An 18,856-nucleotide genomic window follows, 5' to 3' on the forward strand; every position below is an offset into this window, starting at 1 on the left:
AAAAAAAAAAAAAAAAAAAAAAAAAAAAAGAAGAAGAAACACAGCCATGAGAGCTAGGGATAGAAAAATCTCACTGAATAAATAAATAAGAAGGAGAAATGGATCAAACATAAGGAAAACCACAAAATTCCAGGAATTAGTTCCTTCCTTTGAGTAATAACACTTAAATGTAAATGACGTGGATACTCCAATTAAAAGACAGATTGGCAGATTGGAGTAAGAAACAAGGCCCAACTATATGTGGCTTTCAAGAAAAACATCTCATCTGCAAAAACACATACAGACTGAAAGTAAAGGAATGGAAAGTAATACTCCAAACATTTCAAATCCAAAAAGAAGTAACTATATTTATATTCAACAAAGTAGATTTTAGAGCTGGGGATTTAGCTCAGTGGCACCACACCTGCCTCACAAGCATAAGGTCCTGAATTCAATCCCTGGTACTGGGGGAAAAAAAGTGAACAAAATAGGTTTCAAACAATTTAGTTCAGAGACAAAGAAGGCCTCTATGTACTGGTAAAGTGAACAATGCACCAACAATAATAATAACGATAAATATATATGCACAACTATCAGCATACCCAATTGCACAAAAGAAATACTACTTGACATGGAAGGGATAGATAGAACACAGTATAATCATGGTGGGTGACATCAATATTCCATACTCACAAATAGGTCAAACAGACAAAAACAAACAAACAAACAAAAACATCAGAGTTAAACTATATTATCATTCACATGAGCTTAGGTGATATATGCATGACTATCCCATCAGGAGGCTTATATCACTGCTGGTACAAGTGGTACAGACATGCATGGGAGAGTCACGCATGTACCACCAATGGTTCAAGCTGCCTATTAGCTAGATATACAAATTATGGCCATATCTTAAATATGTTAACAGATATCTACAGAGTGTTCCATCCAAAACAAGCATTCTTCTCAGGAGGACACAGAAGTTTATCCAAAAATAGATCATACTTTAGGTCATTAAGCAAGTCTTAATAAACACAAAAAGAACTGAACTAATCTCATGTATCCTATCAGACCACAATGGAATGAAACTAGAAATCAATAGGAAAAGAAAGCACAGAAAACTACACAAACATATAGAGTTTTTTTTATTGTTTTTGTTTGGTTTTTGGTTTTGCTTTTTTGGAGACAGGGTCTCACTATGTAGTTGCGACTGACCTGGAACTTGCTATGTAGCCCAGTCTGGTCTCAAACTCACAATGATCCTCCTGCCTCAGCCTCCCAAGTTCTGGGATCATAGGCATGCGTCATCATGCCTGGATGAGCTGGTTCTTTAAAAGTTGAAAAAGATTGATAAACTTAGACAAGCCTACCAAGCAACAAGCCCCAAATTAATAAAATTACCAATAGTTGAGGCAAAATTAGAACCGACATCACTGAAATCTTGATTTGAGAGCATAATTTGTTCCAGAAACATGCTTGTAACCCAAAGAACTTATATAAGAAAACATATTTCTCCATAATAATGGAAACTCAGATGATTCATCCCACAACCCAAAAATATTCATATAAAAATGATGACAATGCTGTAGCATAATACAAAATAATAAAGAAAATATAAAGAAAAATGAACAAATTAACCTGTACTTACCTTTGAAGACCTTCATGACTGGTGTAAGGAAGATAAGAGAAAGAAGGGTTATTATGTAGGACAACTTTCACTATCACTAATGAAACCATGCTTTCAACTGGCTTAATGAAATCTTTTTTCTTTTATGCAATTTTAACAAGGAACCTATCCAATGTCACTTGCTTTTGCCTCCTTTTGAAGATTTCATGGAAATATAACAGCTGTGTCATTAAACAGATTCATCACTAGTAGTGCTACAACCTTATTCAGGTGGTGCTTTTTTACAAGAGTATGCACTATTTCTCACATTTTACACATCTCCCTCATCTCAATTGAAATGAAGGATTCCTCAACCTTTTTCCCCTCCTCAACTGCAGATGAGATCTCCTTTAAAACCTCTTGTGGTTGGGAGAAAATCACCTACAATCCTGCAGAGAGAGAGAGAGAAGGAAGAACCATTGACTCAGTTGTGATCACATGACATTCATTATCATATACTACTCATACTGCAAAACATCACTTTTTTATTAAGTTAAAATTTATTAGAAATGTTTGCTCATTCTGCAGAACATTGCAGAGCAAGTTATTTTACTGTATCTAGGAATCCACCTAACCAAGGAATTGAAAGATCTCTATGGTAAAAATTACAGAGATCTATGAAGAAATTGAAAAAGTCTTAGAAATTAGAAAAACATTCCATATCCATGGATCAGTAGAATCATTATTACTAAAAGTCCTGCATTACCAAAAACAACTTAAAAATTTTAAATGATCCCTGTTAAAATACCAACAAAATCCTTCATAGACCTAGGAAAACAATCTTAAAATTCAAATGAAATCAGAAAAGATACAGAATAACCAAAGTAATCCTTAGGAAAGATAGCAATGATGGAGATACACATCAAAGTTCAAGTTATACTGCAAACCCACAGCACTGACCCAAAAGCAGACATGTAGTCCAATAGAATAGAACAGAAGACACACAAACCCATACATCCACAGGGAACACACCAAGTCTCTACCTTAGAGGAAAAAAGAGAAAGACAAAACACATGAGCAAGAATACCATCTCCAACAAATGGAGCAGGGGAACTAGATGCCCATATTGAAAAGAATGAGACTAGACCTCTGTCACTCACTAGCTGAAAAAATTAACTCAAAACAGATTAAAGACTTAAATATAAAAGCCCAAATTAGAGGAAAACAGGGAAGATGCTGTGTAACATTGGTCTGGTAAACAACTGTTTGTTTTTGTTTTTCTTTTTTTTTTCCAGCTTTGAGTTTATTGGTACATTTTAGGGATACAGTACAGTTACATTCATTGTTGGGATCCTGTACCTCTACATGACAAGTCTTGGTTCTCATTTTTTCCCCTTGTCCCTGCCCGCCCTTCACCCCCCCATCTACAACCACTTTATTTACAGCTTTTCATTATCTCACATTTTTTTCTTTTCCCTTTTTACACTTCCCCTACTCTTCCCACCTTCCCTACACTTTTAGCTCCTTTCTTCCCATTTCTCAATGTCAGTAATCTTATTAGGATCATCTGTATTATTGCAGATTATTCACACCAGAGAAACTATTCAGTATTTACACATATGTGTCTTATTTATTTCACTTAGGAGTATAACTTCAATATGTATCCATTTTCCTATGAATGAATCTATTTTCTCATACTTTATGGCTGAGTAATATTCCATTTTATAGAAAAACCACAACTTCTTTATCCAGTTTCCAACGGATGGGCAAATAGGCTGTTTCCAAGTTTTAGCTATTATAAACTGTGCCGCTATAAACATGGGTGCGCATACTTCTCCGTGATATGATTCTTTTAGTTCTTTTGGAAAGATACCCAGCAGAGGGATGGCTGGGTCAAATGGAACCTCCAGTCCAAGCTCTTTGAGGTATCTCCATATTGATTTCCATAGTGGTTGCACCAGTCTACACTCCCACCAACAATGGAGAAGGGTTCCTTTCTCGCCACAACCCTGCCAACATTTGTTATTGTGTGATTTCTTGATAGCAGCCATTCTTTGTGGGGTGAGGTAGAATCTCAGTGTTGTTTTCATCTGCATCTCTCAAATGATCAGTGATGTGGAACATTTTTTCATATATTTACTTGCTGCTTTTACTTCTTTGTCTGAGAGATGTCTGTTCATTTCAGATGCCCATTTTTGAATTGGGTCTTTATATTTGGGGGGGGCTGGTTGTTTTGAGTTCTTTATATATTCTTCATAATAGTCCTTTGTCTGAGGAACAGCTGGTAAAAATTTTTTCCCATATTGTAGGTTGTCCGTTGGTTCTGTTGATGGTTTCTTTAGCAGTACAGATGCTTTTTAATAAGATGAGATTCCAGTTGTTGCTTCTATCTGCTAGCTCCCATGCTACTGAGGATTTGTTCATAAAGTCTTTTCCTATGCCAATGTCTTCTAGAGTTCTGCCTAACTTACCTTCCAGCAAGTTTAATGTTTGTTTTAATATTTAGATCTTTAATCCATTTGGATTTTAATTTAGTGCATGGCAAAAGATAAGGGTCTAGTTTTAATCTGTGGCAGGTTGAAATCCAGTTTTTCCAACACGATTTATTAAAGAGGCTATCTTTCCTCCACTGAGGATGGTCAGCTCCTTTGTCAAAGATGAAGTAGCTGAGTACATCTGGGTTTGTTTTTGTGTCTTCAAGTCTGTTCCACTGATCCTCAGGCCTGTTTCTTTGCCAGTACCATGCTGTTTTTATCACAGTGGCTTTGTAGTATAGTTTCAAATTGGGAATTGTTATAACCGCTGCCATGTGTCTATTGCCTAAGATGGCTTTTGCTATTCTAGGTCTCTTATGGTTCCAAATGAATTTTTGGATTTTTTCTAGTTCTGTGAAATATAGTGTTGGAATTTCAATTGGCATTGCATTGAATGATAAAGCTGTTTTGGTAGTATGGCCATTTTCACTATGTTGATTCTTCCTACCCAGGAGCAGAGGATATCTTTCCATTTTTTTATATCCTGTTCAATTTCTTTTTTCAGAGTGCTGTAGTTTTCAGTGTAGAGATCTTTTGCTTCTTTTGTTAGATTGATTCCTAGATACTTCATTTTTTGGGATGCTATTATAAAAGGAATTTTTTCCCTTATTTCTCTCTCAGTGAGTCTGTTATTTGTGTATAAGAAGGCCATTGATTTTTGGGTGTTCACCTTGTATCCAGATACTCTGCTAAAAGTGTCAATTAAGTGTAGAAGTCTTTTGGTAGAGTTTTTTGGGTCTTCGATGTAGAGTATCATATCATCAGCAAATAATGACAGTTTAACTTCTTCCGTTCCTATCTTTATTGCTGTAATTTCTTTCTCTTGTCTAATTGCTGTGGCTAATGTTTCCAGAACTATATCGAAGAGGAGTGGTGATAATGGGCATCCTTGTCTTGTTCCTGATTTTAACCTGAAGGTTTTCAGTTTTTGGCCATTTAATATGATGCTGGCTGTCGGTTTTTCATAGATAGCCTTTATTAAATTGAGGTATAGACCACCTATTCCAATTTTTTGCAGGGTTTTTATCATGAATGGGTGTTGAATTTTATCAAATGCTTTTTCTGCATCTACTGAGAGGATCATATGGTTTTTGTCCTTGACTTTGTTAATATAATGTATTTCATTTATTGACCTTCGTATGTTGAACCACCCTTGCATCTCTGGAATAAATCCGACTTGGTCAGGATGGAAGATCTTCTTGATAGTCCTCTGTATTCTGTTTGCTAGTATCTTATTAAGGATTTTTGCATCTATGTTCAGTAAGGAGATTGGTCTGTAGTTCAATTCAGCAGTATCCATCAGGGCCTGGGCTTTCCTTTGTTGGTAAATTTTTAATTACATTTTCAATTTCACTGACTGTAATTGGGGTGTTTAAAATATTTTTATCTTCTTTGTACAACTTTGGTAATTCATAAGTATCTAAAATTCCAGTGAATCCATCAGGGCCTGGGCTTTCCTTTGTTGGTAAATTTTTAATTACATTTTCAATTTCACTGACTGTAATTGGGGTGTTTAAAATATTTTTATCTTCTTTGTACAACTTTGGTAATTCATAAGTATCTAAAAATCTGTCCATTTCTTCTGTGTTTTCTATTTTATTGGAGTACAGGTTCTCAAAGTAGGTATTCATGATCTTCTGGATTTCTTTTGGATCTGTTGTGACTTTGCCTTTTTCATTCCTGATTGCATGGATCTGAGCCTTTTCTTTCCTTTTTTTCATAAGTGTAGCTAAGGGTTCAACTTTGGTAATTCATAAGTATCTAAAAATCTGTCCATTTCTTCTGTGTTTTCTATTTTATTGGAGTACAGGTTCTCAAAGTAGGTATTCATGATCTTCTGGATTTCTTTTGGATCTGTTGTGACTTTGCCTTTTTCATTCCTGATTGCATGGATCTGAGCCTTTTCTTTCCTTTTTTTCATAAGTGTAGCTAAGGGTTCATCAATTTTATCTATTCTTTCAAAAAACCAGCTCTTTGTTTCATTTATTTTTTGTATTCTTTTCTTAGTTAGTTTCTGTTGCATTGATTTTTGCTCGGATCTTTATAATTACCTCTCTTGTTCGAGCTTTGGGTTTTTCTTGCTCTTGTTTTTCTAGGAGTCTAAGTTTCATCGTTAAGTTGTTTATTTGAGCCCGCTCTGTTTTCCTAGTGTGGGTATTCAATGTTATGAATTTTTCCCGTAGAACTGCTTTCATTGTGTCCCACAGATTCCTGTATGTTGTATTCGCATTTTTATTTGTAAAAACTGTCTGCTTTCTTCTTTAATTTCCTCTGTAATCCACTGATTGTTTAGGAGAGTGTTGTTCAGTTTCCATGTGCTTGTGAAGTTACTACAGTTTCTTGTGCTATTGATCTCCAGCTTCATTGCACTATGATCTGACAATATACAGGGGATGACTTCAATTCTTTTGCATTTATTCAGACCTGTTCTGTGAGCCAATATGTGGTCTATCTTCGAAAATGATCCATGTGCAGCCAAAAAGAATGTATATTCTGATTATGTGGGGTGGAATACTCTGTAAACATCTATTAAGTCCATGTGTTCCAAAGCTTGGTTCAGTTCTATTATTTCATTGTTGATTTTCTGCCTAGATGATCTGTCAATTTGTGATAGTAGGGTATTTAAATCCCCCACTAAAATTGTATTAGTGCTTATTTGGTTTTTCATGTTACTTAATATTTGTTTTATATACTTGGGGGCATTTATATTTGGTGCATATATGTTTATGATTGTCAACTCTTCCTCTTGAATTGTTCCCTTTACAAGGATGTAGTGTCCTTCTTTGTCTCTCTTAATGAGTTTGGTTTGAAATTTACTTTATCTGAGAATAGGATTGCTACCCCTGCTTTTTTCTGGGCTCCTGACACATGGAGAATTCCTTTCCATCCTTTCACTTTCAGTGTAAGGGCTTCCTTTTGCACTAGGTGTGTTTCTTGTATACAACATATTGTTGGATTTTGCTTCTTAATCCATTCTGCCAGTCTATTTCTCTTGATTGGTAAATCGAGGCCATTAACATTGATGGTTATAACTGATTATTCTGACTTATTATTGTCATGTTATTGTCCTTTTGTTGACTCTTTTTACTTTTTCTCCCCTCTCCTTTTAGTTTCTTGCCTTGCCTATTTGATTTGGTCTGTTGGGCCTCATGGTATTGTGACCTTCATTGTCTTTTTCTTGGATATTGTTTATAATTCCTTGTAGTGCTGGTTTGGGGTTCATGAAATTTCTCAGGTGTTCTTTGTTGTGGTAGTATATTATTTCCCCATCTATTTTGAAAGAGAGTTTTGCAGGATTACATCAGTCTAGGTTGGAGGTTATTTTCTTTTAGGACTTGGAATACCTCACTCCAGGCTCTCCTTGACCTAAGGGTTTGTGCTGAAAAGTCTGCTGTGATTCTAATGGGCTTTCCTTTGCATGTGATTTGTTTCTTTTCTCCTACTGCTTGTAGTATTTTGTTTTTCTGTTGGATTTCTGGGATCTTGATTATTATGTGTCTAGATGTAGTTTTTTTTAATCGTGGTTAGTTGGAGTTCTATATTCCTCACTTATCTGTATGTGTAATTCTTCACTTCTGTTTGGGAAGTTTTCTGTCATTAATTCTGTGAAGAGCTTTTTTAGGTCATTTGCGTTTTCTCCTGCTTTTTCATGAATTCGTATCAGTCTTATGCTATTTTTCTTTGCATCGTCTAGAAGTTGTTGGATTGATTTCTCATGATCCCTTACAGTTTTTGAGAGACCTCTTTTTTCATGGTCACTGACTTCGATCCTCCTTCCATATCTGAAATTCTATCTTCACAATTTTTATTCTGTTGTGTACACTTTCAATAGTTTTTAATCTCCTGGATATCTGTTTGAATCTGTTTTATGGAGTCCATTTATTTCCTCTGTTGGGCATTCATTGTTTCCATTTCTTTCTTATGCTGAGTCTTCATGGCTTCTATAATGGTCTTGAGTTCATCTATTTTTTTTGTCATTTTCTGCTCTAGAGTCTCAAATCATGACTTCCATTTTGCTCATCATCTCTATGGTTAACTGGGAAATTATTTCTGATTTGAATTTTTCTAGAGCCTGATTGATCTGTTTTGTTACCTCCTGTGCTATGGGTCCGAGGTGTCCTGCTGGTTCACTATCAGACTTTTCATCCTCATTTGTCCTACTGTTTGCCATTGCTGAACTGGAAATCTGTGTTTGTGTCTTGCTTAAGTGTTTTCTCATTTTTATTTTTGTTGTTGGGTTGTCCTTCTTTAATTTTGGGGTATTACTTAAATCTTCCTGATATAGTTGCGTCTTAGTTTTTGAGTTTCTGATGACTCATAGACATCCTCATTTTCATAATATCAGAGAGAACAACTCATTAAATCAATCACAATCCTTTATCCCAATTGATACATTCAGCAGCCCAATAAGATTAAGCACAGCTTGCAAACTGACCACTTGTGGTAGACATTAATCTATCACCTTTAAACTATGTGAATTAAATTAATATCAAGAAGCAGCCCAAAATATGTTTACAGTGAAGATGCTTTTCAATATAGCATCTTTACCATTTAGGATAGGGGGTTAGACTGAGTTAGGATGAAAGGAGTTGATAAGTGAAAGAACTGGAGCAGGTTTGAAGTGAAACCAGAGGATGTAGAATGAGCTTACTATCTTTATGAAGCTATTAACTTCAGAGGGGACAGACAGAGTGCAGGAATAAGGACAAGAATATATCCCCTAAACAGTAACAGGCACTTGCCTTCCCTTGAAGCTACGGAGCCATGAGTGAAGTAAAACAACTGGAGAAAAGAACATAAAGAAAAAAACAAAAAACAAAACAAAACAAACCCCCTCAAAAAAAGGAAAAATAATAAAAGAAAAAGTCTGAGTTAGGGCAGGAACAGGAATAAAAAGGGAGATGAGGGATAATATGGTGGCGCAAGAGACTGAGTTGGAGAGAGAGGACAGAAAAAAGAAAGAAATTTTAGGGTAGAATGAGGAAAAGAAAAAAAAAAAAAAGAATTTGAAGGGCCTCCTTCAGACTATGTCTCTGTCATATTACAGCCATATGTACAGCCATATGCAGAACCAAATCCCCTGGTCTCGGCTAGCCAATGGCAGGTCCGCACAACTGAGACTGACCTCAGTCCACAAGGCCTAACTTGAGTTTCCCAGCCCACAGGGTTGAACTCCACTCAGTTCTATTACAGCTTTCCACTGCCCTTTCTTTAAAGATGTTCAAAGTTGGGAGCTCAGAAACTACCCTTCATGAGCACCTATGCCTCTGCAGAGTGGGTCCAAGGACTGGCCCAATCAGGAGGTTTGAGAACAGGCGGGGGAGGTCATGGGGGTGTTTCAAGGGCACCCACATGGCTACCTTCCTTACTGGATCTGATGGCATGCAGTCTGGGAGGTCGTGCAGCCACTGGGTGGTCCCGGGCAGGCAGCTGGAGGGAACTCCTCTGGGGTCCTTGGGTCCTTACTGGATCTGGTGGTGTGCAGTGTGGGAGGTTGCGCACCCGCTGGGTGGTCCCGGGCAGGCAGCTGGAGAGAACTCCTCTGGAGTCCTTGGGTTCTTACTGGACCTGGTGGCAGGCAGCTGGAGAGAACTCCTCCGGGATCCTTGGGTTCTTACTGGATCTGGTGGCGTGCAGTCTGGGAGGTCACACACCTACCCGCCGAGTGGTCCCAGGCAGGCAGCTGGAAAGAACTCCTCCGGGGTCCTTGGGTCCTTACTGGATCTGGTAGCACGCAGTCTGGGAGGTCGTGTACCCGCCGGGTGGTCCCAGGTAGGCAGCTGGAGAGAACTCCTCCAGGGTCCTTGGGTCCTTACTGGATCTCTGTTTTTCTTTTTTTGACAAGAACATAGAAAGATAACAAAAGAACAAAATAGACAAAAGGAGCTATGTCAAAAGAATATGAAGCTGGAGGTAGTGGCACACGCCTGTATTCCCAGTGTAATCCCAGCACTCGGGAAGCTGAAGCAGGTGGATCAGCATGAGTTTGAGGCCAGCATAGGCTACACAGTGAGTTCAAGGACCAGCCTAAACTACGTAGTGAGATCCTGTTTTAAAAAGAAAAAAAGAAGGGCTGGAGGTTTAGCTCAGTGGTTCTGCCACCTGCCTCGCAAGCACAAGGACCCGAGTTGAATCCCCAGTACCAAAAAAAAAAAAAAAAAAAAAAAAAAAAAAAAAAAAAAAAAAAGAAAAGAAAATGCTCTATATCACCAGGCATCTGCTCACCTGTTAGAATGGCTATAATGAAAAAGGCTAAAGAAAAGACAAATATTATTAAGGATGGGGAGAAAGGGGAAATCTCATACAATGTTTTTAGAAATACAAATATAGCCATTATGGAAAACAATGTGAAGTTTCCTCAAAGAACTAAAAACAACTACCATATAATCCAGCAATTCCATCACTGGGTACTTACAAAGAAAAAATGAAATTAATGAATGAAGGAGATACCTGTGCTTTCATGCTTACTGCAGCATTATTCACAATCATGTACTCAATGTCACTGTACTTAAAAATCATTAAGATGGTAAATTTTGTTACATATCTTTTACTATGACTTAAAAAGATAAAGTAAGAATAAATAAAACTTTCTATTCAGAGAAAACATGATCATGGATATATAATATGTTAAGGAATGTTCAAAAATCTACTAGAACAACTGAAATAAATGAATTTAGTAAGACACAGGTCCACTATTTAAAAAGCAAGCTATGTATATATTGAAGTGCAGTAATGGCAAAACTTTTAGAGACCAGGTGCCCAAATTGCAACCTAAAACTCACTTATTTATCACAAAGTACCAACACTGCAGTTAAACCTAAACAGTAAGGTTTCAGGTTGGCAAAAACAACTCATACAACTTGTGATATCATCACAGAGAGGGCTCTGCATACTTGCTGTGGCACGTGCCATAGGTTCTCCATCAGGGATCTAGAGACATCCCTCATATGAAATGTATACAACAAAGAAAATAAAGACAAGTAATTCCCATAAAATTGAGGATATGGATGATCTCTAATTGGAAAGATGAAGGCCATGATTAGGAGGAAATATAATTCAAAACAAAAAAAATGAACTGAACCATCTATCTTGGTCACTTTCTTTGTCACTGGGATACCATAATTAATATCTACAACTTAAAGCAGAGATTTACCTTTGTTCAGAGTTTCAAAAGTTTCATTCCATTGCTGATGGGCTCAAATGAAGAAACATCATGGAGGAAGGGCCAAGAAAAGGAAAACCACTCCCATCATGGCAGCCAGGAAACAGAGAGCAAAGGGAAGAGGCAGGAGATATACCCTTCCAGGTCATGCCCCCAGTAACCCACCTCTTTTGACTTTTTGGATTCTCCCGTGGGGTGGCTTCATTCATTGAGGTCTCCTCAGCAAACAATCAATATTCCTGGCATTTCTAATTTCATGGGGTTTGCAATGCACTTTGGCTTCACTCTCATGGCTTCACACATTGCCTTCTTAAGGGAATACTACTTGGCCTCCCAGTTATTCTTCTGAATACTTTCTCATAACTTTTGCATTCTGCATGCCCCTAAAATCAGCAGCACCTGGATGATGCCAAGGTCTACTGCCAGCTTGAGCAGTAGCTAAGCCCTCTTGGACCATGGTTGCAGAACCCTCTGAGTGGCTGGATGGCTGAACACTGTGAACCATATCCTGGAAAACCAATTCCTTCTCTATTAAGTTGCTGCAGCAGGATTTTCTTCTCAAAGTCTTTCACTTTTACACACTTGAGCCTGCAAAGGGCAGAAATTTGCTGATTCCTGAGGTGGCCCTCAAGGGATCTTTCCTATTGTCCTGATGCAAACTATTTGGCTTTTTTTATTTTTTTACACACTAAAAAGCTTTTAAATTTATTAATTTAAGTAAGCATATGACATCTCCTTTATGGATAAATCAGGTGCTATTTGGCTTCTTTTTAATGATAATCTTTGCAGTTACCATGTTCTCCTTTGCTCCAACATGCACACATTTCCTTTCTGGCAAAACTGAATGAAAACTTTTTTAAATGGGTATTTTATTCCTCATTCAGTAGATCTTGCTAAAATCTTCAAGCAGTACCCATGCAAAGCCTGAAGGCTGAGCTATCTTGAAATTTCCTCTGCTAAATTAGCCCACCACCCTGAATCTCAGTCTTTTGCAAAGACACAGGACATAAACAAAATGCAGACAAATGTTCTGTCACAGTGTAACATGCATGGTCTTGAGTCCAATTGAAACTTTCTGAGCCTAGCATTTTATCTCCATTTGTTAGTATTCTGGTCTTCTGAGCTCTGAACATAATCTCCCATCAAGCTTGGCCTACATCCTTTTAGGGCTTCTCTAGCTGGCATCTCTAAACCTTTCCAAACACCTCCTGCAAGACAGTTCCAAAGGCTTAATTACATGGTCAGGTATATTCACAGCAATGATTCCACTTCTCTGCTACCAAAATCTGTCTTAGTTACTTTTCTCAACACTGAAACAGAACATGCAACCCCACAACTTAATGGAAGAAAGCTTTATTTTGGTTTTAGAAGTTTCAGTTCATGGTTGATAGTTTCAAACACAGAAATAGCATTGTGGAAGGGCCAGGTGGAAGAAAGCTGCTCACATGATGGTGGCCAGGAAGCAGAGAGAGAAGGAAGGATCCAGAAGGAAGACACACACTTTCAGGTCACACCACCAGTAACCCACTTCTGACCAGGCCCTGCCTCCCAACAGTATACTCAGTCACAGAACTCAACCAAAAGAATTAATCCAAGTAATTTTTAACAATATTAAAATGTCATCAGGGTAAAGATCAAAAGAACCCTAAGCCTATGCTGAACTCTTAATTATAAAGGCTTCTTTGTAAAGAGGGATAGGTTAGCAATTCTAATACTACATTGTTATTCTAGTATTAAGCAAGTAACTAAAGATGATGGCAGCAAGATTTCTCACAAATGTGGGAAAAAAACTGCTAAAACAGAAAAAAATCTTGTGGCCTGAGTCAGAGGCATGAGGGTGAAATGATGATGGATTTTAATCTAGACAGATATTGATGTGTGTGTGTATATATATCCATATTCTTTTACACAGATGTGTGCACACAGGGTACATGTGTGTGTGTTGAATCTAGAGTGTGTGATTGATTCATGGTGGGACTAGGCCCAAGGACACTAGGATTAAGGGCATGAGTGCTACTCATCCTAAATAGCCTGAATAAGACAAAAGGGGCAAAAGAACAAGGTTATGGTCCCCTTGCTGCTTTGCTACCTTCTGGCCACCACAAACTGTTTCTCCTTTACTAAACCACCCTGCCTTGAAGACAGCTCATTATGGACTGAACTTCTACAAACAGTAAGCCAAATAAATTATTCCTCTTTTAACTTTGGAAATTGGATATTTTGTCTCAGCAATAGAAAGGACATGCTTTTTGTCAACTGAAAGGATCTAGAACCAAAGGCACCCTAGTAGCACACTTCATGATTTCCAAATTATATTCCTTAAAAGGAAAAAGGGACTCTTAACAAATTGCTGATTTCAATGTTGGGTTGAGCCTAGAATATCTTACTGTGCTAAAGAGCAAAGAAAACACTCAATGTAGGTTAAAGGAGTGCCCAATGGCCCAATGTGAAACAATCTGAGCATCAGTATAAATAAGAGTAAACTATAATCTATTGAATAAAGAAAAAAATCCAGAAAGCTATAAGTACTAGAGAAGTGAAAGTTCTTCTTTTTAGCAGGTATACCAGTAAGAAATATAATTTCTAAACTACTCAGTTAGAATATAATTTGGGTACCATTATACTAATAAATTATTTAGGCAAATACTATCATGAAAGCTAATTAGTAAGTAAAAGTTTGAGAAGTAACAGGACACTTAGCCTCAAAATACTACCCCACAAAACACTTATAAAAACTTACAAAAGAAAAACTAACTGCATATAAAGTAACCTAATAGACACTACCTTAACCAAGTGATTGATATGAACATCAACAGAAATGGGATGATCTGACAGCATGTAGCATCACAAACATCTTTTCTGTAGTATTTCTGAAAAAACAAAGTGTGAAGTGAATTCAATTATGAGAATATATTAAATAAACCCACACTCAGGACATTCAGTAAAATAATTGGCTTTAACTATTAAAAATCAAGGTCATTAAAAAAACAGAACAAGGGCCAGGGATTTACTCAGTGGTTCCACCACCTGCCTTGCAAGTACAAGGACCTGAGTTTAATCCCTGGTTTAAAGAAAAAAAAAAAAAATTAAAGAACTGATCCAGACTAAAGGAGATTAACAACTAAACAGACACAAAAACTAAATCCAATGCATAATTCAATTTTATTTTGCTGTAAACATCAACACTGGCAATAATGGCAAGATCTGAATAAGATCTACAAATCACATGATAACATATCAGTTTCATTTTGATTAATGTAGCTATGTGATACAATGTCTTTGATTTTAGGAAATGTGTATGAAAGTACTTAGGGAAATGGGCATGACTACAACTGAAATGAAAAACAAAAAAGATTTATAATATATTATATACATAAACACATATATACACATAGAGAAACAGAAAGTAACAGCAACAGTTAAGAAATAGGGAGAAGAATAAAATACAGAAAAATGTCAGTATAGGGGAACTGTGTAAAAGGTATACAGAGAAATTCTTTGTACTCGTGTTATACTTTTTTCTGTACATCTGAAATTATGTCAAAACAAAAAATAAAAATCTCACAAAAAACAAGACATTTCATGAAAGCAGAAAGATGAGAAATTGTTTTCACTTCAGTTTTTTGCAAATTAGTATAAAACATGAAAATGACAATATTTAATGGCATAACATTCTTCTAAACCTGGTATTTTCTTACTTTGCCATTTGAGTAACTCCTGTCACAATGTGAGACAGTAACAGCACAAAGGACGAAAAGACTAAGAAAACACTTGGTTTGAATACCAAGAGACCCAGAGAGACTGTCCAGACATTACCCAGCATTAGAGTCTCCAGGGAGCAGCCCCGAACTAAGAACTCTCCGGCTTTCACTGCAAGGAAATACAAGAAGCATAGCTGGGGTATTAAGGAACAAGGAGGTCTGCTATGTACCACTCTTCTGGTTACTCTAAGCAATTTATTGGGCAAGAGAAAGGACAATGGCCAAACCTAGAATGCTTTCCTGTTTTCAGCACTTTGGGTTGAGGGTCTATGTGCTTTTGCCCTGTAGATCCTTCCTTAGTCTTTAACCATGTACACTCTAGGGTTTACATGCTTTTGACCCACAGGCCCCTTCGTGACTCATTTGGTCCTCTGGCCAAGTCCACCACAGACTATCCCAAACTTTTTGGGAAACTGGGCAATATGGGCTGGGGATTTAGCTCAGTGTTGTTGCCCCTGCCTCGCAAGCGTAAGGTCCTGAGTTCTGGGGATTTAGCTCATCAGTGCTGCCACCTCCTAAAACTGCAAGGACCAGAATTCAATCCCCAGTACCAAAAATAAACAAAAATGTTAGGTTTGGTGGCACACACTGCTAAGCTGGGCTTGGCATGCCACCAAAAATGCAGCTAGGCTGCAGCCTGCTCAGTGTTTGTAAAGAGGACGATGGAATGAAGGAGCTCCTATGTCCCATTTATCCTGTGAGACTGAACTCTGCCACATTTCTTGGATTGCTCTGGCTATATGGTTCTCAAAATGGTGGGTGAGGGTGGGAGCCCTGAAGCCAGGCTTGATAGTGCACACCTGCAATCCCAGGGAGGTTGTTATGGTTTGTGTCCAGGTGTTCCCTCAAAACCTCTTGTGGCCACAGACTTTTTCGTGGGTGGCTAGATCTAGAAAGTGGTGCTGGGAATTGCTTCACAATGCAGTGCTAGGCTCAAGGGCACTAGGATTAAGGGTGCGAGTGCTACCCTCCCTAAGAAATCTGAGTAATATAAAAGGGGCAGAAAGACAATGTTAAGTTCTCTTGCTGATTTGCTACCATCTGTCTGCCATGAACTGATACCCCTCTGCCACCTTGCCTTGGAGCCAGCCAATTATAGACTGAAACTCCTACAATCTATAAGTCAAATAAACCTTTTCCATTTAACTTTGGGAGTCAGGTATTTCGCCTCAACAATGAGAGAAAAGTAACACAGAGCCAAGGCAGGAGAATCACAAGTTCAGGCACATCCCAGGCAACTTAAATGATTCAATGAGATCTTGTCTCAAATGAAAAATAAAAAGAACTTGGAATGCAGCTCATAAGAAGACCCTTGGTCCATACTCAGCACACACACACACACACAAAGACATTATACACAAGTGTAATCACTGCAGTCTTATTTGAAATAATGCAAGCTGAAAAAACATCAAATACAGAAGAGGGAGTATTTAAAAGAGGAACTTTTCAATCACCAAAACAGTGTATAACATCTAAGTGTATGGGTTGGAGAAGTAGTTCAAGGGTAAAGCATTTGCCTAGGATAACTAAAGCCTTGTGTTCATCAGAAACATAAAAAAAGTAAACATGGACCTAACAATAATTATAAACTATGATGTAGAAAATATCTCTGTACAGAGGAAGAGGACATTTATAACACTTGTATGATCTGTAGGATGATAGTATTTGCGAGTGAGGTTTTTCCTTTACATCTGCAGAATATACAACTAGAGGGGATATCCAACAGGGCTGAGTAAAGAGCCACAGGGAGCAACTCAGAGAACATCAACTAAAAACAGGTAATTTGAGCAGGGGAGTAACATACATCCACCCTGATACGAAAAATCAATTTGAAAGAAGATACTTACAGATCAAACAAAATGTAAGTATAGGAAGTTAAACAGAGAAGTAGCTGTCCAGAGCTGGTGGGCTGAGCTCCTGACCTCACCCAGCCCAGGAACAGTCATTTTGAGAACTTCTCATATAGCTGAAGGGATCCAAGCAGTGCAGCAGTTTAGTCTCACAAGATAGACTGGGGGTGTATGAGCCCCTTCATCCCATCATCCTCTCTCCAAACACTGAGCAGGAAGCATTTTTGCTAGCACACATCAGGGGCAGGAAATGCTCCCTCCACACATGCCCAATCTGACTTTGGGAGGATAAACAAGTGAACACTGTCTAGTCATCAATATTGGACCCTGAGCATACCTGAGACACCACCAAGTGACTCAAGTTTTTCCTACGCCAACTAGGACACTCACCCAAGCACACAATGTTAACATTAGTCATATCTGAGTCCATGCCCAGCACCTGGGCTCACCTGAGTCCATACCCAGCTCCAATGGCCCTGCACCACTTAACAGACCATCCAAAGACTGTCTCACATCTCTCACCAGTCCTGGCCAACTTGAGTTTCCACGGGGAGTTCCAATCTTGTATGAGTCTCCTGCTGGTGTGCCTGACCTGTGGGAGTCCAAGGTATACTGCCCCCAACTCCTGAGTGCAACAGAGTCTCCACCATGTACATCTCCGGGGTCCAGGTGAAGTCCTTATCCAGAACACTAGATAAGTCCTCTCGTGGGTTAGCAGCTAGAGCTAAAGGTTTGCTGACTTACCCTGTGCTCGGGATATCCCTGAGACACTACCCTGTGCCCCACACCCTCATTAGGCCTATCAGAATCTTAAACACATGGAAATTAAGTAACATCTTCTTGAATACGAATGGGTCACAAATGAAATTAAAGAGGAAATTAAGACAGTTTCTACAATTAAATGATAATACCTGTACAACATACCAATGCGATGAAATGAAAGCAGTCCTATGAAGGAAGTTTATCACAGTGAATTACCACATCAGAAAGAGTGAGCTCAAATAAATAAACTAATGATCAATCTCAAGGTTCTAGAAAAATAAGAATTATGGCATCCGAAAGCTAGTACAAGGAAAGAAATTAAAAAGATCAAAGCAAAAATTAATGCAATTGAGGCTACAAAAAAAAAAAAAAAGCCAATCAATGAATCAGATTGGTTCTTTGAAAAACTGAATAAAATAGACAAACCCCTAGCCAACCTTATCAAAACAAGGAAAGACCCAAATCCATGCAATTAGAAATTAAAAAGGTGGCTCCTACAGAAATCCAGAAGTGCACTGGTACCTACTTTGAAAACCTATACTTTAATAAAATGGAAAATTCATAATTAATGGGTAGATTCCTAGATACACATGAATTACCAAAGCTGAACCAAGATACAAAAATTCTAAATAATCCAATATTAGTCAATCAATTGAAGAATTAAAAAAAAAACAAAAAAAAAACCAGACTACTAACTGGGGGAATAGCCTAGGTCCCAATGGGATTCACTGCTGATTTTACAAGAATCTTAGACAAGATTTAATGCCATTTACTCCCCAGACTCTTTAACAAAATAAAAAAGAAAACAGTACTCTCAAAGTTTTCCTGCAAGCTAGCATTTCCCTGATACCAAGACGAAAAAAGGACCTTACCAAAAAAAGAGAATGGTAAGCCAAGCTCTTTAATCAACACAGATGCAAAAATCTTCATTAAGATATTGACAAACATAATGCAGCAAATCATGAAAAAGATTAAACCATGACAAAGTACGATTCATCCCAGGGATGCAGGGATGGTTTAACATAAACAAATCAATACATGTAATATACATTAAAAGACCCAAGGATAAAAACTATATGATCTGGGCTGGGGATTTAGCTCAGTGGCACAGTGTCTACCTTGCAAGGGCAAGGTTCAATCCTCAGTACCAAAAAAAAAAAAAAAAAAAAAAAAAAAAAAAAAAAAAAAAAAAAAAAAAAAAA

At 37.7% G+C, this 18,856-nt stretch overlaps 1 protein-coding gene across 3 annotated transcripts in view; it reads right to left on the reverse strand.

Moving 5' to 3' along the window:
* Nucleotides 1–9,543: 9,543 nt before the first annotated feature.
* Nucleotides 9,544–18,856, reverse strand: part of Med6 (mediator complex subunit 6) — a 28,135-nt gene continuing 18,822 nt past the window's right edge. Inside the window, exon 9 of one of the 3 annotated variants that reach the window (XM_010645384.2) lies at nt 9,544–9,950. In XM_010645384.2, the coding sequence (XP_010643686.1) occupies nt 9,932–9,950 (19 nt within the window). In that variant the 3' untranslated portion in view covers nt 9,544–9,931. Of the gene's footprint in view, nt 9,951–14,069; nt 14,152–14,757; nt 15,152–18,856 lie in introns of those variants that run through there. The other 2 variants (XM_010645383.2, XM_033766693.1) reach the window with 2 other exon arrangements.

This window comes from Fukomys damarensis, unplaced genomic scaffold, assembly GCF_012274545.1.
Source record: "Fukomys damarensis isolate Sample0158 unplaced genomic scaffold, DMR_v1.0_HiC HiC_scaffold_21, whole genome shotgun sequence".
NCBI classification, from domain to species: Eukaryota; Metazoa; Chordata; class Mammalia; order Rodentia; family Bathyergidae; genus Fukomys; species Fukomys damarensis.